Source organism: Limanda limanda, chromosome 14 (assembly GCF_963576545.1).
Source record: "Limanda limanda chromosome 14, fLimLim1.1, whole genome shotgun sequence".
NCBI lineage: Eukaryota > Metazoa > Chordata > Actinopteri > Pleuronectiformes > Pleuronectidae > Limanda > Limanda limanda.
The window spans coordinates 26,352,175-26,376,283 of NC_083649.1; the positions used below are offsets into that span (position 1 = coordinate 26,352,175).

General features: G+C 38.9%; 1 protein-coding gene across 2 annotated transcripts in view; it reads left to right on the forward strand.

The window, feature by feature from the left end:
• The window catches only part of alcama (activated leukocyte cell adhesion molecule a), a 59,072-nt gene that overhangs the window by 15,772 nt on the left and 19,191 nt on the right, over positions 1-24,109 (forward strand). For both annotated transcript variants that reach the window (XM_061086364.1, XM_061086363.1), the window contains exons 2-4: positions 19,091-19,197; positions 21,683-21,902; positions 22,794-22,858. In XM_061086364.1, coding sequence (XP_060942347.1) covers positions 19,091-19,197; positions 21,683-21,902; positions 22,794-22,858 — 392 coding nt within the window. The remainder of the gene's footprint in view (positions 1-19,090; positions 19,198-21,682; positions 21,903-22,793; positions 22,859-24,109) is intronic.

A 24,109-nucleotide genomic window follows, 5' to 3' on the forward strand; every position in this document is an offset into this window, starting at 1 on the left:
ATGGTTTGTTTTGATTCCACGGCAGATAGTAGCGAGTAGCGACCGTATCGACCGTAGAGACTGACGATGGCAGACCAAAGTGGTCCACGGCGTACTGAAACAGCCGCTCCCAGGGGGAAAAACAAAAGTTTAAAACACCGTGGATGGGAACGAGGGGGTGGGGCATTGGAGGAAGGCGGGATGATTTGAATGTGCTGTAATTCTCAAATGCAACAAAGGTAAGAGTCCCTTTAAAGTCCCAGACTGAAGCTGATAAAAGTATACCAGCAACTAGACAGAAACAGTGATGTTGCTGTTATGTCTTTTATTGTTCTAATCTTTATTTAAATAATGCATTCCTCATTCTTTTTTGGCTTTTTCCTTTAGCTGATGCTTTTATCCAAAGCGAGTTACAATAAGTGCATTCAACCATCAGGGTACAAACCAAGAAAAATAAGAATCAATAAGTGCTATTAAAGACAGAGGTAGAATGTAATGTATTAATTCTGCTGTAGGGATAGTGCATTTTTGTTTACAGCACATCAACACCAGTGTCTGTTGACATCTTTGTGGGTGTCTTCCATGCATATGCTTTTACATCTGGATATATTTATTTTTGCATCTGTTGCTTGCACTGAATCCTACAGAGGATCTCCTACTGTGTTCTCACATCGTCTCCTCTGGAGTTTTTACGGACTTTATTCTACGGAGGCAGGCTGAGAAAGTCAGCGGAAACTCTACAGTCTCTCACTTGGACATTGGCTATAACTCATACAGCCCCTTCAGAGAAACTCAAGAGGATCTCCAGCGTTTACAGGTTGACTTTAAAGCTGTTCTAAAACTAGTTTATGTTGTCTCTGTCAGTCAAGGAATAAACTGAAATGATTTAGTGTGGACTGAAATGATCATCCATAGCAGATTTAATCAGGACTCATGAAGCCACCATTTTCAGCTGTTGGTGAGTATTGGATAACTCTGTATGCCTGTGGGACCTAGTCTGTTTTATATACTAGATTATTCCATGTAATAGCCAAAAAAGCAACATCATAAATTCACATCTGCTTGAATCACTGTCATTTACAGCAGAGGAGGAAGATGGTTTGTCCACTTATCAGAAGGTCTGAGGTTCAATCCCTGTCTCCTCCAGTCCACATGATTTTTCTTTCTGTTCCCTTTAAACTCCCCTATTTATGGCTTTTAATGAAGATTATCTAATATATGTGTTGAAATAATGGTTACAATTTTAAATGTTTCAGGTTTCAGGGTAGAAAATTGTTGTAAATAGGGGACTACCATTAAGAGGGGACATGATGCCACCTATTGTTTCCAGCTTGTCATTTGAAACCAGGTGAAAATGCATACAACTGCTTCCTTGCTGTCATTTATGGAGGCAGAGTGACACTGAGGGGGATTCCAGTGCCAAGATAATTTGAGTTGACCCTCATTCAAGGTGACCTGTTAAGCACCAGGAAACTCAATCAACCGTCTGTCATCATCTTCTGTGTTACAAAAATGATAAAAATAACAGCAATGAAAACAGACATTTTTTTGTCTTTTTTTCGGTCAATTGTAGTTGAGCTAAATGTTCAAACCAAGAGTGGCTTCAGATTTGTGTCCAACAATCAGTTTTTATCGGCATTTGACTCTAGTTCCACATAACATCTTAATCTTTTCTATATTTACATAGTCCTCAGATAAGGCTAAGATAGGCCTGTCTACATTGTGGGAATTCTGATCAGGGGGATTTGTCGTTTTTTAGATAACCATCCACAACCCTATTCATGATAAGCACTCATACACTGCTCTGTTCAACGTCTCTTTCCTCCATATCAGCCAAGCTAGGAACGACTGAGCATTTAGCTGCTTAAGGGGCGTGTTTTTGACCATTTGCTGGAGAGCACCACTTGATAGGCTGTGTCCATTAATATCCACTCTGATAAACATGGAGAATTGCCACGAGTCGACTCTGTTTCTGGTAATGGGCTTCCTGCTTAGTATGCAGTTGTCATTCACTTTCCTGAACGGGAGAGTGTCGCCACGAACATAATTGACACAACAATATGGCATCTGCTGAAGGTTAACATTTCTTGGACGCTCTTGTCTCATGAGTTTGGAAAAACAAATATTCACAGTGCCCGTTGTTTTTTAGCAAATTATGAGGTTAGTAAGTAATGAAAGGCATGCCGATTTCTTTTTTTTAACAATAAGGGGCTTAATGTTTGTATCTGTCTCTGCTGATGAGCATAATACTGTCTGCAGACATGCTGGTGCCTGCAGCCTGCTGAAGCAGCAGAGAGCATTTTCCCACATAGAATGAATTAGCCTCTATTCTCAAGGGTAGTAGCCTTCCATCTCCACCTCCCTCTACAGGGCACCACATACAGGGGCACACAGAGGCCAAGTTGCGGCTCATCAGGAAGTTTATATGAAGTATGTGTGTTCGGCTTGGGAGTAGACCAGCAATAGCATATGGTCCCTTATCAGAGGCAAAGGGGAAAAGGAACAACTGAGGTTTTTTAACTCTGCATCAAAATCCGGTTATTGTCAGATTGTCATTGTATTAATGATTCTATCTGGTTTGGTCTGTCATTTCACTCAATAGAAAACATTTTCTTGGTCACTGAAGGAGGAAAGTCACTAACATTAGTTGATGAAGTGTGGTGAAATGACAAAATGAGCATAAGTAAAATGTGAAATATCATGTTATAATTCAAATCAGATTAAAAGTTGAAGATACTTAAAATACTGGATCTTACATCTCATATAATAAAACTGTGTCTTGCTTTTTGTATATTAAACCCCCAAATAATTGCATTCTCAGAAGTTATTCTCAACTTGACACATATATAAATATTCAGCCACACTAAATGTGGAGAAATTAAGGTTTGCTTTTTTTATCTGCTGAGGACATTGTCTTCTTTTAACCATTTTGTACATGGCTCAATTGGTTTTTACTCGTATTTTCCTTTTGCTAAACCCTTAATCAATCTCTCATTCTCTCTGTCATGGTTTAGATATAAATAGCTGACTCCCTCAGACCTCAATAGTATGCATTCCTTTGCAGATTCTTCTGAATAATAAGGACCCTTTTTCATAAAGGTAGTTTGGTAATGACAAAAGCAGCTGTAAGGACGAGCCATCCCTCAAACCTTCTACCCCCAACTTAACCCCCATCACCAGCACCCACCCCCTGCCATCAGTGGCACTTCAGAGGGGGTAGGAATAGTTTGTTTCACCTTCATGACCTACTCTATCTATTTGTACTGGCATAGAGACAGAGAGAGAAACCAAGACTGAGAAAAGGCCGTTTTGCATCCTGTCCATAGCTGCCTCAGTGTTGTGGCTCATGTCACTTACTACTTTGAGAATTTTGAGGAAGGAATTGTAATATAATACAATTTATTTTTACAATTATTCTGAGATGAAAATTTGCTGAATTGAAGCAGCATTATCACAAAAAAGTATGTACTGCTATGTAATATTGTGTTGAAACAGTTTCAAATGTGATAAGACGGCAGTAGCGATCATATTCATGTAAATCCCAAATCATTATTCTTAAAATATTTTATTTTAAGTATGACATAAAACCAATTAAGGATTAGAAATTCATCTTCAAGGGACATTAAGATTGAAATTCTGTGTATTTATATGTACTGTAGCTACATAACATATTGTCAATCAGCAAAGAACATCAGCAAAACACTCAACATTTTCAAAGAGCTTTCTAAGAGCTACTAATTACATTTACAAATCTATATATTAGTCTAATATTTGTGAAAAAAATGATTAGCATTAGTTTCATCATATTCCCAAGTACATTTGAATTGAAATAGAGATATATATATATATCTTATGAAATAACAATAAATAACAGGTTTAAAAGGGTCAAAACACTGCAAACTGAATTCTCAAGTACACTGTGTCTGGCTTTACTCTCATAGGGAAGATGATATTTCAATTCAAACAAGAATAGATTTCATGGCTTATATAGAAGTTGTGTTGTTCCTTTTAAAATCAGGCCTTTACCAAATAAGTCATCAAAGAGCATTGGATTTTAACTGTTGAACCGAAACTGCATGCCAAGCATATTTCTAGTCATCATGTTCTAGTTGTGCAGGCTGTAGAGCACTTTGTCCACTAATCAGAAGTGTGGGTTCATTCCCAGGCTCCTTTAGTCTGCATGTTCAAGCGTGTCCTAGGGGTGAGAATGCAATGTGTGACAATGAGCTGTTTATAGACCAGAAAGGACAATCTTCATGTAGTCTATTTATTATATACAAATATGAAGATTTTAAAGCTTAGCTTTAAAACATTCTATTCCAAGGTATCCCATGTTTTGTTTACTTTGGGAGCAGCTAGAGTTTTTTTGGAAGTGGCAGGTGATGGTGGAAATGAGGGGAATGCAAATGCGATCCATTCATGGCTTCCAGCCCTGTTGTTGCTGCATTACTTACAATCCTTGTATGTTGGCCCATGTTTATTTGTTTTTATTTTTTTGGCCCCTACTCTGCCTGAAGGTAGCATCAAGTCATGGCCATATTCTTCCTTGAATTTGTATTCATGCCCATGGCACAGATACCAAACCAACCTCTGGTGTTACATGTTACATGATAATTATGACCTAGGTCTCAACAAGACTGTAGGTCAAACCTTATATATGGCTGTGCTGTCAGTGTCAATTAACTTTTAATTTGAAGTCACAAAATACTGCAATACAATCATTTGCATCTTCATGATGTCATCTTGTCATATTTACATTCTGCCTAGTGTCAGCTGGTTTCAGCCCTATGTCTGTACGACTGTCTCCTACTCTCTGTGCTCATATTAAACACAAGGTTTAAATACAGTTGAATTCATAATGAAGCTGCTTTATAACCTGTTTTACTTGCTCTATGTTTGACAATAGAATAAGTATTAAACAATGGATGAAGCATGTCTGATTACATGTAGCTGTTGCGTCTGTGATTATTTCAAGCTGCTGCTCTGCTAATATTCGGATTTTATAACCACAAAATGGTCTGACAAAAGAAGAAGTGTGTATGCATGTATTCATATCCTTACATTTGTGCCAAGATAATGTAATTTAGGCAGGCCCAGGGGAGTCAGGTGTACTTTTCAGCACTGAAGGCAAAAGCAAACAAAGAGCGTTGCCTTATCACTCCCTTTTCCCCTTATTGTCTGGCTGTCCAGTTGCCTCTAAATCTAATACCAAAGAAAAGACTTATTCTTGTGCAGGACTTTTGATACTGTTTATAGGGGAGTGAGGACATGCCATATACTGAGGATTATTAACTGTCAGTCAATTTGTTCCCAAATGTTACGTTCTCAGGCAGCCAGGCTAGGGATTAGAGCTGGATCAAAGCACTTATTCAGACTTTAAGCGTGCTAGGGCTATTCTGTAACACCTGCAGTGTTGGGAAAATCTTTCACAGAAGCTGCAGGTGGTGAGCTGTTCTGAAATAATATAGTGCCCAGTCAGAGTCCAGATTTCAAGTTTATGCAACTGCAAAATAAACTGCTTGTGTTAATGGGATGTTTGAGCTAAACCCTCTCGGAAAATGTTTATTTTGTCGTCATTAGAAAGTTAGAAAAGGGGTTGGTGTATACCTCACCTGGTAAAACTGCTGCCTCAACGTGCAAGGCCTCAATGCGCAGAGGCCTCAATGCGCAGAGGCCCGGGTTCGATTCCGCCCCATGTCCTCCCTAACTCTCTCTCTGTCCCCCCTTAACAGTTTACTCTCCATCCTAATCCATTGGGCTTTTTATTTGGGCAATAAACAGCCCCAACAATATAAAAGAAAGTTTCTGATTTTATAGTGGACATTCCTGGAAAACCTGCAATGGAAGGCACTCATGAGGCATCCCAATCTTATGTCTGAAAAGCCTCAACTAGCCCCATTTAACATGGTGGAGCAATGGATCCCAGCTCATAGATCCTAGCTCCTTACCCTGTCAATAAAGTTGAAACCAGGTGCCGTATAGAGGAAACCTATTTCAGCCACATGTAATCTCAACCTACCCAAAGCTAAAGGCAACATTGATTATCTAGAAGGACGACCGTTCAACCCCTCTACCACAGCTACCAGTTAGGTCATAACTTGTTACCTTTAATACCATAAAGTGTTGTTATAGATGTACATTTGACAGCTGCTGCAGTGAGAGAGAAAAAAACGCCAACTACAAGGAGGCTCTGCAGGTTGGCCTTTATGGATTGAGAGCAAAGCGTTGCAATCACAGGAAATATACAGTTTGTGTTTAAATTATCAGGTCCGGAGGACACTGGCTGTGGAACAGCTTGCTTTTTATTTCCGTGTCTTTGTTAACAGCATAGCATACGATAGTTTTTTTTCTTACGTTCCGCGCACAGTTCACAGCTGAACAGACAGAGAAAATGATCTTTCAGCACAGTTAAAAAGTTATTCTGTTGAAAACACTTCCTGTAGACTACTCTTTTCAAAAATAAAAGCAAAAAAGTGTTTTATTGTGAAATATTTGCAGGAGCTGAAAGCATGGCATCATACTGTATAGTACATAGTGGTGGGGGGAAAAATCGATTCTGTTCAGTATCGCGATATTTTTTTTTTTAATACTTTATTTACAGTTATGTATGTAACAGCCCCTGGCTGGCAAAGCATGACGAGGAGAGTTTCAGAGTTTAAAAGATACCTAGTGTGTATGCGGAAAGGGTGTTCTCCACTGCAGGAGATATAGTAACGGCCCAGAGGAGCACTTTAACATCTGAGCATGTTGACCAACTCCTTTTTCTGAACAAAAAGCCAATATTCCCAAATGAATTTAACATTTTGTGTCATGACCTTGCAGCCAACTGGACTAGACTCTAGTAGTACACATTTGTTTATTTTTCTCAATTTGATTGAAACTCTAGGTTACTCTTATTTAGGGCTGCCACTAACGACTATTTTTCTATCGATTAATCGGATGACTATTTTATCGATTAGTCGATTAATCTAAACGACTAATTTTCCTCCAAAAAAATCAAATTGACCATTTCATTTCAGTTAATTTTATTTTGACAACAACAAACTGTATGTCATCGTATAATGCAGCACAAAACAAAATGTAAACAAAGGCTCAAATATTAAAGTGCAAAACTGTAGGTTTAAACTAGCAACTCCAACGTGATAAAAATAAATAAAAAAGAGGGCATATAAGTTAAGTCAGCAGTGCAACTTAAAAAGATATCAAAGTTTCTATTTAACCCCTTATCAAAATAAAAAAGTTATGTCTGCATATTAAACAAAGTGCAACAAGTTTAAAGTATAAGAAACAATGGTGTCCAGCTCAAAATCAAACTCAAACGTTAGTTAGACATGCGTGTTGTAATGTAAGAATGTCAGCATGTCCACATGTTCTGGACTCAGTCTAGCGGCCCCCCCTCCCCCCACGCGGGCGCCGTAGCTGAGGTGACGCGAGAAGGACCCGACTCGCGTCCAGGGCCGCCGTCCGCACCTGCGACGGACACCGCCCCGTGGTCCAAGAGAAAGGAAGCCCCCGCACCAGCGACGCCGTGAAGCGCCGTGGACGAGGACCCCCCCCCCCAAAAAAAAAACAACTTGAGGCGGGCCGCACACCGAGCCTCCGGCTGCGTGGAGGGGAGGGGGGCGCCGGGGCGACTGCTGCCCCAGCCGCGGCATGCATAGTCTATCGCGGCTGGTGCCCAGCGGTTTAAAAAAAAAATGCGTCGACGCATTTTATACGCGTCGACGCATTTTCAGCGTCGACGTAATCGATGACGTCGACGAATCGCGGCAGCCCTACTCTTATTTATATGATTATTCTCAGGTTTATGTTACTCTATTATGTCTGCTTTATGTTACTGTATTGTATTTAAATAATTGTAAGTAATGTGCTGGGAGCTCAGTGTTCATGTGAGAGGTCTCCTATTCACAAAATAATTACAAAGGTCCTGTGTCTTGAATGTTCAAGGACAAGTTTTTGCACTACCCTTTCTTAGTTTTTGCACTTCAGTTAATGTATAGAAGACAATGTTGTTCACAGAATTAATACTTGCAGTATTGCAATATATCGCAGAATCGCAATACTATTGAATCGTGGCCCAAATATCGCAATACTATTGAAACGTCACATTTTTGCCAATTCCCACCCCTAATAGTACAGGTATTTATTTGCGTACATATGATTACTTTTATACAGTATTTTCTCTCTCTCTCTCTCTCTCTCTCTCTCTCTCTCTCTCTCTCTCTCTCTCTCTCTCTCTCTCTCTCCCTCTCTCCCTCTCTCTCCCTCTCTCACACACTTACACACACACACACACATGCACTCTCACTCACATATATGGTTATCAGTGTAACCCCTATGTATTTTCAACGCTACTGAACCGAAGCTGATCATCAGTCGGTGTTAGCAGCAGCCATTCAGCTGATTACATTCATGAAGTACCGATGGTTTGGTTACACAATGAGGCCTGACATTTAGGTGTTCAGTCCGCTACTCAAAATGTGAAATGACGGATGAACCTTGATGCAGTCAGACAGCTTCCCTTGAATACAATTTACTCTGCACACGGACTCTGGCATTCAGCAAAACTTGCCTTAAACCAAACAGATCAAAAGGAATTTGTGTATACGTTTAACAGTGCTCACACATACAGGTATGCACCATAAAAACAACATAACAGATAATTTATTTTCATTTTCACTCCCTGATTGGAAGAAGTCAAAGCATCTGTGAGAGCCTGCTTCAAGTGCAGCTAGACTGAATGACTGGAACAAATCACTGTTCTTTCAAGTTACATGTACATGATTACACTCTCTCAAAAACAAATTCTGTGTTAAAATAGGAACATACAGTATACTGTGCATGCACATTCAACATCTGTTAGGTCTGTTTAATTGTTGCTTGAGCTTAATTTTTGGGCGACTGTAAAACTATCTTCAGCATGAGACGGAGTCCCTGTGTAGGTCCATTAGGGGTTAAAATCTTAACAACACTACTGCATTTAGGAGAGATGTGACTTATCTAACAAAGAGCAGCTAGTGCCTGCATGATTATATCTTAAATATGACGGTGCTAGCACAGCTTCATACATGCATGTGTGCATATGTGTGTGAGGAAGACAAAGCAGATGTCTGGCCAAATTAAACATGCTGGGGGCCACAGGTAGCAATTTAAACTGTCAGAGCCAGAGGAATTCACTGGGACTAGCTAGACCTGTTAACAGTTTTTTTGTAATGTGCTGCATGCCATAAAACCTGGGCTGTCTTGCTTAAAGGAACCATGGTTTCTCTGTAGTGGCAGCAGTAAGACAGATTGGAACAATGCAAAGGTAAACACAGTAAGTACATTTGAGGACTGTACTGCGTTCCCTTTTGTTAAGCTAAGTCAACTCAGGCTTTATTATGCTTAATATTCCCCTGCCAACACCATATCAAAAAGGATCTTTTTGCTTTAATTTTTCATTTAGCATACACGTTGGTATGCAGTGATGGTGTTTAAAGCTTTACTCTCAGATTTTACAGGTGAGACATGTCTAAACCAGTGAGCAAGCTCCACATTTATAGCCTTTGCTGGAATGCAGTGAACTCAGTGTGCGTAAACAGAGAAGACAATGTGAGACAAGTAATGGCAGAGGACAGATGCATGAGTAACTGTGGTAGGGGGTGGGGGCTCTTTGGCCACAGAACCAACCTTACTGACCCTAGCCTAAAGATAGCTCCTAAAATTCAGCATCTGCTGTGGTCTGCTAATTTTAAATATTAATTAATTAATTATTTATATATTTTGTGTGAGAGCAAAGGTTGCACCCCGCCTCTGCTGTCGTATCTTTTAAGTTCCACAAAGAACGGAAAAGAGATGTGCTTATAACATGTTGTACCTTGTCTTAACACATTTCTGTAAATTGAATGAAACTAGCAATATATATATAGATATATATATCCAGTTCCAAAACTTGAGATTCTCCACATGAGAGCTCTCAGCCTCATCCTAGAAAAATATTTTCAGCTGCAGAGGATTTAATGGTTTTTACAGCATCCAGGAACATCTGAGGCTCCTTCATTTGTGTTCAGACCTCCTGCACGCATTTTTGTACCATAACAAAAGCTGTGATTAGCCTGACTGGGTTTTGAAGCTCTGTGTGTGGCGACTGGGACAGGTTTCATGCCAGTGGTTTTACAGCTCCCACTCAGAAACAGATCAAAGAGTCTAGTCCTCCATGAAAGTTATTCTTCTTATTCTTTATTTCAATAAACAGGACATGTTTTCAAACCTCAAATATGTGACTGCACATAAAATTCTTTTTGTTTACAGTACAAACAAATACTAAATACTAAATGTTTCCCTGACATTAAGCTCAGTGTATATTGTGTTTTCGAGAAAACCAAAATCAGAACAACTTGTTAACAACTAAAGAATATAATGTGTTCGCTGATTTGTATTACTGATAGATATACATTCATTTTTATAATGCTTACTTAAGCTTAAACGACATGTAAAAAGAAACATAATACTCAATCATTCCTGTGAAGCTGCACTTTGTAGTGCCTATTTACTTTACAGTTACATACTCATTTCCCCCAAAAATTGTGTAATCTATGTTATTTTGACAAACTAGCCTTCACAAAAAACAATGCCCATCTGCCTGCCAATCAGAATTTACCTTTTGGTTTATCATGTAAGGCGTTAGAAAAATAAAGGTTTGAAATATATACACTTGGTCAGTCTACCGACTTCTCTAAAGCTTCACCTCAGATCGATACAGATGGCAGATATTGACATAAGCATTGACGTACATATGGACTCTTGATTGCTGTTCGAGCTGGTGACAAATGATCTGTTAAGTGTGACCAGGCAAATCCACTATTGCCAGTGACCCTAACAGCTTGGCTGTAGGCCTCCAGAGTAATTCAGAGGGGTAGTTTTACACTAGTGCAAGTGACTGTGCAGATTGTAAAGGATTGCCCTCTTTAAGTGCTGACATTGTATCCATCATTAACCTTTGAGAGTTATACCAAACCCCTCAGGTTTCAACCCAGCATCCCTCAGAGGGAAATATCAAAGAGACTTTTGGGGAAAGAAAGACTGTCCAGAGTGAAAAACCGCAAAAAACGTTTGTGTAAAAGTTTCTTGGTATATTCAGTTATTTCACAATCATCATGGCAGCTTTGATCTTCAAAGATGTTTTCATTCAACGGGGTGGCCGTTTGGCTTGTTAAGACTTATTCATCTCACTGTCTCCTGCAGAATATCTTATCAATATGCCATGCTGTGTTTCTCTCCAGTGGGAATGCATTTAAATTACTAGAAGTACTTGAAAGCTAAAAGTGTGATTTGTTTTTAAGGAGGGGTCTCCACAGTCTCCATTCAGAGTTGGCACGTACATTTGGCAGAAAAGCTCAAGTTAAAATGTGAACTGCGGGATCAACACGTCTCCCCACTAATGTGCTGGAGCTTTCCCTCAATCTGATCCGCGGAACATGCTGGAGCTAATTGCCATCTTCTCACTTACACTTCCTGGCCCTGGCACACTGGCTTGTTTTCAATGACATCTCCCAAAATAAGATTACAGCTTTCATTTTTATTTTTGACCAGGTGCCCGCCATTATGTGTGATTGGTGGAAGGGCCAGCAGCTTATTTTTTCCCACTGTGTTGATGGGGTTGAAGGCGCAGACCAATGTAGCTAAATTATTCACACAGAGCCATTATTTATGTTTTCTAATCAGCTGTGTGGAACATGGAAACCACAACATCACCCATTTGTGACTTTTTATCTTCTTCCTTGAACCTCCTGTTTGACTTGTTTAAATTTCCTTCGTCGAACATCTTCTATTGTGGCAAAGATTATATAAATTAAACAATGAAGGAGAAAATATAGCATTATACAAATCCTTAATAGTCCACATTAGAATCCATCAATGTCTTGAGACAGAATCTTTGTGATAATATGCGATTGTACTATATATATATATATTAAACAGTACATTGTTTCAGCAAATACCTAGTCTCTGGTAGACACGGGGCTGTACTGTCATTACACACACAATGCAGGGATAAAGATGATCCTAAGATATAGTACAAGCTAAGGTTAAAATACACTGACTTGCTAAAGAGGTTTCTCACTTCTGTTAATGATAGTGGCTTGGTTGGCTGAGGATTTCATTTGTTCCATGAGAAACCTCTCTGGGATATGTCTAATTGGACTTTATTGATTCAAAGCACAGAACATTAAGACTAGGTATGACTGAGCTAGTGATCAAACATAACCAATCTCACCTTTGATACACTCCAAAAATATTTGATACTCCAAAATGTTTGTATGACTCAATACACAAAATAATATGACAACTGCTGGTAAAATTTTAGTAATGTAAGGCCATTAGTAAACTTTTCTTCTTTATCAAATTAAATTACGTATAATTTCTATATATTGAGATTGAAGTATCATGAAAGATAAAAATACAAATAAGCTTTCTCACAGGAAGTGTAGTATACAGTGTTCTCCTGAGCTTGACGTTAAGTTAGAAGAAGAAGAAGAAGATACACTTTATTAATCCCACACACATGCACAAACATGCAAAGACACACTCATGCATTGGGGAAATTAGTCCTCTGCATTTCACCCATCTGGTGCAGGACACACTGCAGAGCAGAGCAGTGGGCTGCCAGGTACGGCGCCCGGGGAGCAGATGTTGGGGGAGTAAGGTGCCTTGCTCAGGGGCACTAGACAGGGTAGGGAGAAGAGTCTTTTTGAACTTTGGACAGGTCCAGGTTCGTTACACCATCCAGGCAAGTTTCCGCCGAAACTCCGAGGAGACGAACCAGCATCGAACCAGAGACCCCTTCTCTGCCAGTAGTCCAAGTTTTCTGCCACTAGTCCACCGCCTCAACCATTTGAAAAATGTCTGTTTAAGTAAAGTGAATGCTCAGACTCAGCATTTGGACGGGTTGATAAATGAGGCTGGTCATAATGTGCAGTTGGCTTTGTTCCTTACTCAGAAATGGGCTTGTTAATCTATGTGGGTCAACACATGTGTCTTAAAGGTCCAGTGTGTAAGATTAATGTGAGGGCTATTCATCTGCAATGTTCACAATACCTCTAGATGTCACTAAATTCTACACACTGAACCTTTAACACACATCGCTTTACTGCCTGTTTATAACATCTTTTTGCATCTTGCAACAACATCTGTATTAAGTGTCATCAAGTAAGGCACTACCATCTTTACAATTTATTCTGTCATGGCCTTTGCTTTTGTTGACCGACGTGCATCAGTCTTACACAGTGGTTATGTTGTGGTTTTATGCTATTTTGTTAGTGTCTTGTTTTATTCCTTATGTATTGCAGCCTGCTCTTGCTTACTATACAATCATGTTTATGATTTTGTTTATTATAATTTTTGTTAATTCTTCAGCATTCCTGATCCAACACAACAAACTTTCACACTTTGACAATTAGGTCAGACCCCATATTCAAAAAAGCCACTTTGTAAAATACCCTGATACATCGAAATATTATCATACAGTTGGTTATCATATAGCGGGAATCTCATCCTATTGTAGCCCCACTGTACAAAAAGACTAGGGAGTTTGTCACTGAGCTGCAGCCACATGTTGTTATGTTTTCTATGTTTTCAGCACTGAAGATGACAATGGATGTATCTGCAAGTTTACTGATTCTTTAAATTTTAAGCATTCAATCCACTGTACTTCCTGGGTGATTCAACAGACATCTTTACGCTGTCATGGTTTGGGGTAATATGCTAGTTAAGACACACAGACACACACACACATACACACAGACAGGATGTAGGCAATGTTAGACTTGCTAATAGTTTGACTTTCCAGACAAGGCTGACTTTGGAGATGCGGACTATGTGCTTTTGTAGCGATGGGGAGACTCCTCAAAGGCCTGTTTTCATCTCCCATGGAACACATTGTTCAGCTGCTAGATAATAGTCAGATAAGCGCAATTGTGTTAGAGCTGGCAGAGCAAACAAATTCATGCCTTCACGGTTTCGGGTTTTTGTTTGTGAAAGGCGGTTTCCAAGTGACAGGAGAAAAACAGTCAAATATTTTAAATTCTAAGTAGCCCTGCAGCCAAACTGAGAGGAAACTCAACTAATGTTGCTGTATAGACCAAGAGATGGCAAACCAGAGAGCTCACACAGGAGAAAAGAGTGCAAACAGTCTGATGTGCTTATAATCTTTAGCAGAGGAGAGATTAAGAAAAGAGGGGGAAATTATAGTAGTAAGTGAGTAAATTAGTGGGCGAGTGTCTTGCAGTAAATGACAACCTGCTCCCAGTAGCTTCATTTACAGTGAGATCGAATAAAATGGGACCTGCAGATTCATTAATCAGTGCTAGAGAGATTGACAGTATATTTATTGTCGGACAACATATGAACGTCACTTGTACAATTAGTTGCTGAAATCTAATTCAACTGTTGCTTAAGCAAAATGTATTTCTTAAATGTAATCAGTAGTTGGTGAGGATTACATAATGCATTCCAGTTGGGTGAAGTTGATTATGTAAACCTTTTGATTGCAAAACACAAACCAGTGAGTCAAAAACATCATTTCAGACCTAATAAGGAAGGCCACCCGCAGTTCTGCTCTGCTTTATCTTCTACTATTTCCAGCTATTAAAGGGATAGTTATGAAAACTCACTCATCATCTACTCACCACTATGCTGATTGAGGGCTGGGTGAAGTGTTAAAGTCTACAAAACACATTTGGAGTTTCAGAGGTGGTCTTGTGATGTGTTTTTAGGTGTGTTAGTATGAACAGAGATTATTTATGATGTGGAGCTATAACGATTATGCCTCCATCCTTTTTTGACTGCTGCCACTCACCAGCAATACTTACTAGTGAAAATAGTTGATGATAAAATGGTTGTATGCCTTTGTATTCATCATTTGTAGCTATGATATTTTTTACTATTTTCTCCGCTTCTCCTTTGGTTAAATGTGTAATCCAGGAAACTTGGCAGGAAACAGGAAACAGCCCCTAAAACTAAATTCTTCTTCTTTTTTATTTTCTCCACTTTGTTCTTTTCACAGTGAATTTTCTTCCAGCAGCAGTTTCATAATTAGCCATCCAGAACAAATTTATTCGGTAGCTGTTGTTATGTGTTCAAAGATGATACATTTAGCTGAGTCAATGAGCTGAATTCCCATGTGACCTGCTTCTTGCATTACCAGCGAACTCAATGGAACTATTTCATTTAACCACAACTACTGTTGCAAACAGTATACACTGTTGCAGTTATTTGAAAGCATCTCTGTGCATGATTACATTGAAATATAAAAAAATCTATATACTTATGTGTAATTGGAAGTTCACACAATTGTTTAAAATATTTTTTTTAAGAGTGTTCTTTTAACTTTGAATAAACAGAGCCATACTTTACTATAGATAGATAGATAGATAGATAGATAGATAGATAGATAGATAGATAGATAGATAGATAGATAGATAGATAGATAGATAGATAGATAGATAGATAGATAGATAGATAGATAGATAGATAGATAGATAGATAGATAGATAAATAGATAGATGAATACTTTATTAATCCCGTGGGAAATTTAGGTCATCCAGTAGCTTATACATTTATACACTTATACACCTCACCGACATACATACATAAATCACAGAAACATAGGGACAACGTATTACAGATACATGAATGGGTCTGACCCTATGGTACAGAATACAGTGAATTGTGTCAGTGTCAGTATGAAAATGTTCTTGTGCTGCTGGAGTGGATAGTACAAAAAATATATATTAAAAAACAAACAAAAAAACTAAAATATATATATATATATAAGTATAAAAGAGAATATGTAAAGTCTGTACAAGGGGCTAGTATAGCCAGTAAAGAGATGGAGGGCAGACTGAGGTAGGGAAGATCACACCACAGCTTTAAATAGGACGCTGGCAACAACAGACTGGTAGAACATGCGCAGGAGTTTGTTGCAGACATTGAAGGACCTCTTCCCTCCTCAGGAAGTAGAGCCGGGTCTGACCCTTTATATTCTATATATATCAACGTTGGCTGACCAGTCCAGTTTATGTCCATATGGACACCTAAGTATTTGTAGGTGTTGACCTCCACACTGACCCTCTCGATGGAGACTGGAAGCAGAGGAGGCTGAGACCTCCTTAAGTCCACCACCGTCTCCTTGTTCTTGGTGGTGTTCAGCTGCAGGTGGCTATGCCTATACCACTGCACAAAGTTATCCACCAGGCTTCTGTACTCACTCTCCTGTCCATCCCTGATACATCCCACAATAGCAGAGTCGTCAGAGAACTTCTGGATGTGGCATGACTCCGAGTTGTAGGTGAAGTCTGATGTGTACAGGGTGAACAGTACTGGTGAGAGCACAGTCCCCTGTGGAGCGCTGGTCTCAGAGACACAGTCTTTCAGCCTGACAAACTGTTGTGAGAATACAGCAGTTTTTAGCTGTCAGACGATAGATCTGACAGCTAAAAGATATGACAGTAATGTTTCTCAAGTATATTTTGAATTACTTATGTTTTACTTATCGCAGTAATTTAACATAATAACTTCAAGATTGCTTGTTTATTTTACTTGATAAAAATGTTTTATGAGCGCATTGTCTCATTTCCAGATGCTCACATTTCTGTTGCTGTTTTTTTTTTGCACTGTTTTAATTTTTTTGTTTTTCTGCATTCGCTGCGGATCAATTGCCTCTGTCTATTTCAACATACACTAGTTCTGTTAAAGCATCAATAGATCTTCTTCTTTTTTCAATGTTATCACACACCATTCAGATCTGCTGGTCACCTTAGCTTAGCTCAGGGTGTTTTGGATCAACAGTTGAACTTGTGTGTTGCAGCATAGATGACTGTGATCCTTTCCTTCAACCCGTAGCTAACTCAACACAGCTGCTCCAGTTTAAATGTTCCATTGCACCTGTTTACACAGTAGCTTTTGGTGTTGACAGGTAAGTTACACATGATGTGTGTAAGTCAGATAAAACTGTGGACAGGGCATTACACAAGACCACCGAGTGGTGACTCCAGACGGAGTGACGGCTGCATCAGTTTTATCAGATTCATTTAATTTAATTAAAATTTATAGTAAATTGACCCCCATTTTAAATCAATGTTTGTGATGGCAGAGAAGTTTTCTGCTATGTGTGTGGTTTGTTTTAAGACTTTGCTTGATTACACAGAATAAACTTGTAACAGAAATTAATACTTGCAATAAGTAGTTAATGATTTGCTATCACTAAACCTTGCTCCAAGGAAACATAAAGTCAAGCCTGAGAATAAGCTGCTGCTGAATTTGTGCTTCGTCTTTCCTCATCACTCTGGAATGACCAGAATTTGAAGCGCTTCTTGTTCAGCCTGTTTAGAGAAAAGCTCAAATAGAAAGAGTTGAAGCGTGAAAACCTTGGTATCCTTCCCCTCTGCACAGACCTCCATCCATCTTATCTTCACTCCTTTTCTTTCTCCTCCCACGCTGCACATGTCTGGGCTGTGCAGCCATAGCAACTACACCACCTTAGTTCTCCCTCACGTGAATGGACAAAGGAAATGGCATTGTAGAGCATAAGGAGCACTGACCTAACCTAACGAACCAAACCTCTTGCACCTCTGCCATCAGACTTAATGAGAGGCGTGTTTGAAATGTGATGTTGCAAAATTTGAAGTGACAACGTAGCTTGGTGTATCTTTATTCACTTTGTTCATTCCCATCAATTTGAAGATACTTTTGGTTAGGCGGAGATACACAATCTAACCACGGACGCTTTCAGGTTGTCTGAAAACTCTGGGATCATATATTTAGCTTTACTCCTCCGTTCTTTCTGCCTCTCACCACTGAACAAAGGCTCCAGATCAAGTGATTGCAGACTACTCATCAGATAAAATTGAGAAAATCTTATGAGACAGAAAGACAGCTCTGCTGGAATGTTATAGTATGCAGAGCAGTCAAAATTGTGGATCCCTTGTAATAGAACAATATATTTTTAATAGGGCTGTCAGTGTAACGCGTTATTAACGGCGTTAACGCAAACCCATTTTAACGCCGTCAATTTTTTTAACTCGAGTTAAAGCAGAGCTGCAGCTGCAGCTTCAATATCTGTGTTCGCCTCCAGTCTGACCTGCTCTCGCTTTTTGTTTTAATATTTCGCCACCTAAAATATATATTTTAAAGCCATTATAGCATCCCACTGGACACGGAACTTCTTCGTGGTTTAGTAACTGGTATTTTCCTCTACACGAACATGTGCACCTCTCGCTGTTACTCCGTCACTCGCAGACATCAACACTTCACTTCCTCATTGATCCCCGATCCCCCCATCCTATTGGTCCAAACAGTCACATGTCCCACCCAGACCCCTTCACTGACCGTCAGACATCAGAGCGCTCCTTCAACAGTGTTTTACTGAGCATAAGTCAAAACCAAACATAAACATAAACCCAGTCCGTTACACTATTAGACTGCAGCTATATGTTTTTATTTATTAAAAATAGGGTACTTCTTATTTCTTACATTTTCCACAAATAAGGGGAGGACTCAAATAGCCCTACAAAGTTCTGTGTTTAATTTATTTCAAAGTAGGCCGACACCTGCCTGTGTATTTTGTTTGTTTGTTATTTGTTGCTTGTCTGTTTGAGTAGCTAGCTTAAAGCAAAGAAGTAGTAGGCTTACCTTTTATTGGTAACCTAACTGTTATGGTTCATTGTTTCTGAAATAAGAGGACTGACTGCTATGTTCACAGCAAACTTGAAAAAAAGAAAATATTAAGCCATGGTTTAACTGCACTATAGGCTGAGTCCTTGTTTACCTGAAATGTGCACTTTATAATTTTATTTTGTACCGCCCTGTTTGGCAATGTTGTTTTTCAATAATATAAAACATTTGCATAAAGCAAGCCAATCCACTTTTCCATGTTGATAAGAGCATTAAAACGAAAGTAAAATTATGGAAAAATAATAAATGAAGGAACATTCAGAATAGATACAAATATGCGATTAATTGCGATTAATCGCGAGTTAACTATGACAAAATGCGATTAATCGCGATTAAATATTTTAATCGTTTGACAGCTCTAATTTTTAATGATTGTAACAATCTGATGTCTTGTGTCTTGCAGTGTTGGGTACAAATACACTGACTGCTTTGTATGGAGAGACCATTGTTATACCGTGCAACGATGGATCTGCTTTACCAGAGGATCTAATGTTCATCAAGTGGAAATATGTAAGTAAGATACTTGATGAGTGTCAATATATTTTGTGAAGAGTTTAGGTTTATTGAATCCACACTTGCGTAAGACAAGGCATTCTGGGACATAGAAGAAGAGGAGAAGGACAATATGAAGTGATCTTGTCTTGTCTTGTTAGTCTTATCTTTGCTGTGTGTGCCTCCACATTGTCAAATTGTTACATTTTTTTCCCTTGAAGAATAAGGTAAACTAAAGATGTATACAGGTTTTGCATTGATAACTGTTATTCTCAATAGATAATAAAATTTTAGTCTAGAGCTTTTCACAGAGCAAAGTGCTTCACATTAATACAATAACACCACAAAAGATAGAGTTGTGAATCTTCACTAGCCTCATGGATCAATTTGATATAATGCATCTGGATGAATCTTAATGTGTCACTTCCTAAATTCTCTATATTACTGCACTTGGCTACTTTGTCATCAATTAATACACTTTTTTTTAAGCTCTCCACATTGATTTGACATGCCCTTCCTGCCCCCCCCCCCACCCCCCCCCCCCCACCCGGCAGTGCACAAAACATTAATGGTAATAGATTGAATAATATATCAGAGAAGAAAGTGATAATAGCTGGCAGGTACATCTTCAAGATCTTCAGTGTTTTCTTTGTTAGCCCACCTGTGTTCAAGGTTCCCACGGTGTAGTAAAAAGCAAGCAATTCAGAATTCAGAGGATGTGATATCTGTTTTTGATAAAAAATTTAGATATTAGATGCGGACTCTGAGGTGCATAGGTTCGTCTTTATTTATTAAATTGCCCCTAGCATCTACCTATGACAGCTTGTAGTGTGCAAGAGTTCTATAGTCCAAGCTAAATGTTCAGTATGTTGCTGTGCTGATGCACCTGCAGCACTGCTGCCATAGTTAACCAACTGTGTAAACATGACCTTACAGTAGGAGGGAGTGAGTAATATGAAACTATGAGTCATTTCCTGCAGGAAATGACTCATAGTGCCTACTACTAATACTGCTAATACTGCCTATGCCTATGTAACTTTAAGGCGAAACTTCAAGCGATAAATTAAACAAAGGACTCCCGAGGGACCTTAAAAAAACATTTAGAATAAACATAATTTCGGTATCCATGTCTGTGAGGGAGTAAGTGAAAAGGCACAAGTGCATTCGGGTGGATTTTCAACATAAGGACTCTATTTACACAAACATGACAAAATATATATATTTTTTAAAAAACAATGAAGTTCAGAGCCCATAAAAGACGTTAACAAAGCTGATCTTAGGGTGGTATGATAAAACAACGAGAACAAACCAACTGACCTAACACACACAACTTTTGGCAAATACACTGGCTGATCAGAGTGATTCAACACAAAGTGGATAAAAAAAGATCACATGAACTAACAACTAAAGATACAAAACAGGGCAGTTGGTCTGCAATTTGAAATACAAATCGTATGAACCAGATACAGAAACTCTAAATACTGAATTTAAGACTAAGGAATTACACAAAATAGCTGAACTAAATAACCCCAATCCTCCTATACGACCTGAGGGGTCTTGATAGTTTATCGCAGTATAGTTAAGAAATATTAAGATAAAGCTAAAGATAAACATTATTATCTCACAGAGTGTGAAAGTTGTCTTGGGCTCTAGTCTTTACCCATGCTATGTGTGCAGAATATGTGTCATTAACAATCTGGTTGGCTTTTCCTAGAGTAACATGTTCAAAAGTCTGCAGGGATAGTGCTCTTTAATGCAGCCAATTTTCCATGCCGAATGTATCAACCGGTACCGGTGATATTCAACTGCACAGAGAGGTCATCCACCCTAGCTGTGATACCGTGCCAGATCAGGCTCTCTAGGACTGCCTGATAAGAAATCAGCATACATCTTTGGTCAAAGATGTATGCTGTTTTAGATAACAATAAAATGCAACCTTTGTTGTTATCTGCTACAGAGAATATCTACTTAGTTTTGGTCATATTACTTAGTGAACACCATTCAGTGCTTTGTAAAGCAGTAGCAGTCATTTGAGGTCAATTATTTTGCTCAGCAGTGTAAAGCTTTAAAAACTGGAGTAATATGATCCCCTTTTAAGTGAGGATTGGAACAGCAGCGTTTTTTAATCAGTCTGATCTAACTTTTTCTGCAGCTGTGTGGCTGCAGGTACAGCCACCACTGTGTAATTTAAAAAAAGTGTATAGACAGATAGGTAAAGGTAAATATGTATCCTCATAATTCAAAGTGTAATTAGACAAAGCAATTTTGATGACTTTTCACTAAGATCGGGAACGATGAGACATGATCGTTTTTCATCTCTTGATTAATATTTGTTCACTGTAAGGCATTGTATGGAGGTTTGTTGATTGACAGGTGTAATATTGTGTCACTCTGTTTCAGAAACTGTAAAAATAATTGAGAAATGAGAAACAGTCATTCAGATTTACAGAATCAGTAGACCTTTGTGTCATCTGTGTGTCTTCCCTGTGACCTCATGTTTTAGGAAAAAGACGATGGCACTCCTGGCGATCTGTTGGTCAGACAGTCCCAAAGTGAACCGGGCACAGTTCAGGCCACAGATGATTATGCCCGGCGGGTCAGCATAGATGAAAAGAACAACCTGCTCATCACCCAGGCCACACTTAAAGACCAGAAGACCTTCACCTGCATGATTGTGTCAGGCATCAACATCCTGGAGTACCCTGTCCTTGTTGTTGTCCACAGTATGTATACAATTCATACAGCACACTACAGGGTTTATTCCCAGGAGTTTTCTTCTAGGTTATGTTATTTCCATTTTATTTTCATTGATATAAAAATATAATCAAAATAAATAATTGACATTGCCAGCATCACATAATTTTCCAGTATTTTATGTATTGGTCTTATACTGATCATTGGTCTTACAGGGCAACTATTTAGTCCTCTTCAAATAAAACTCATGAAGGTTGATCCGTTGAATGGAGAACAATTCATTTTGAGAATAAAACCACGTTACAATGACTTCATGGTGTCATGAAGTCATTAAGGTAAACAGAAAGACATTATCTTGACTAATAATCCCAAATAATTATTCAAAGAAATAAGGGTGACATTTTTTTGCAATTTAGTTAACTACCAGGTTAGTTTTAATTAAAAGTCAATGTTATCCACTGTGTTTTTTGTGCTTTTGTTACATTCTGTGCTGTAGGATATATGATTCTGAATCCAAATTTCCCTTCCAAAAACGGGCCATGTATCACTTGCTAATGGGCTTTGTGAGCTCATCAGTGAATAAGGACATGAAGAGAATAGCTCAATAGGCCTCAGAGAGTATATTAGGTTAGTTAAAAGGGGACAGGTTGAAATTATATCCTTCAGATTGAATTTTAACAACCCAATAAGTTTGCAGCCAGGCACTAACTTGGGCTACAGTATCTACTCACCAGCTGCTGAACAATGTCATTGAAATGTTAGTTTGTTTGTTCTCCCTGTGCCCCTCAGCTCTATACATAAGGCCAGACTTTTTCGACATAAATATAGAAAAGGAGGAAATATGAAGTACATTTTTCAGATTCTTCCCAAGTCATATCTGTGCATTTCTGAAACACGATTCTCTGCATCTGTGTTTCCAGAGAAACCGTCATCCGTTCAGATTCTGGACAAGGCTGAAGTGCTTCAGAGGGACAAACCAACAATGGTAAGATTCACCGCAGTCTTTACATTGTAGTGAGCTGGACTGAAGCACACAAATGTGTGTATAGGTAGTTTTTTTATGAACAGAATGAGGTCCTGTAATTCTATGAAAGTGAACGTTTCTCCAGTCAAGGTATTGAGAGATTTCTGTTTCAGTTGAATATTGCTCCACATGTCACATGAAAACCAGCTGAGAGTGTTGCATGAGTTAGCTCTATGGTCCAGGGCTGCAGAGGCACACAGGAAACTCGCTTGTTGTATAGTTCACAAAGTTCAAGCAGCCCAAGGCATTGGAGGACATCAAGAGAAAAAATGAACGATGACTGATGATTGAAGATTTTATACTTTTGAAAGTGCATATCGTATTTATGTGCCATGACTGGTCATCATATGCGCCTGGTTATGATTGATAATGGGAAGGTAATTGGCAAAGGGAGTCCACCCCCCAGTAAAATATTTCTTGCAATTTCTACACCACATAAACTGCCCTAGTCTGGATTAGGTAGACTCAGGCTGTGTAAACCAATATGCATCAACAGCAGTATGTAACTGAGTAGATCAGCTCAGGGAATGATTAAGTCTGTTTAATTTTTGACATCATATTTATGCGAATATTCTGCTGTGTAAAATAGTAGTTGGTGTCTTGCTGCTAGGCCATCATTCAAACTATTTTATAAATAAATTATTTCTAGTAACATATCCCAATATGTGAAATCACCCCTCTGAAAAAACTTGCACATCTCATGTAAGAAGATGAGAAAGTAATGATCCTTCTGAAAGCACAGTGCAGAGCAGCTGGAGGAAAGGAGAGATCATGACATTTCGTGATGTGTCCTGTTACATAAATAAAGTGTGGCGAGCACTGACCACTGTTATAGACTTTGTTTGTAAATTACATTACACCAGTATTAACAGAAACAGTCTATGATACTTAAAAGATATTAAAATACTTTAAACAACTTTCAAAATAAAAATGGCAATCCTATTTATCTGACTAATTATATTAATTAAGGAAAAAGCAGCCATGTGCAGTTGTTTGCAATTGAAGATGTGGCAAGGCTCTGATATATGTCTATCACTACTGCCCTCTTCTGTTCATGTTTTCCGTCTACCACCACTCAGTTGGTTAGCCAGCAGCTGTTTGTCAGTCTGGAATCTGAAGTCCCACAGGATCTTAGCTCTGTTGTCCTCCGTTGGGTACCTCCAATCCATACTCGGCACTCGGCCAGCCACTTCGTTATGCCTCTCGGTGCAC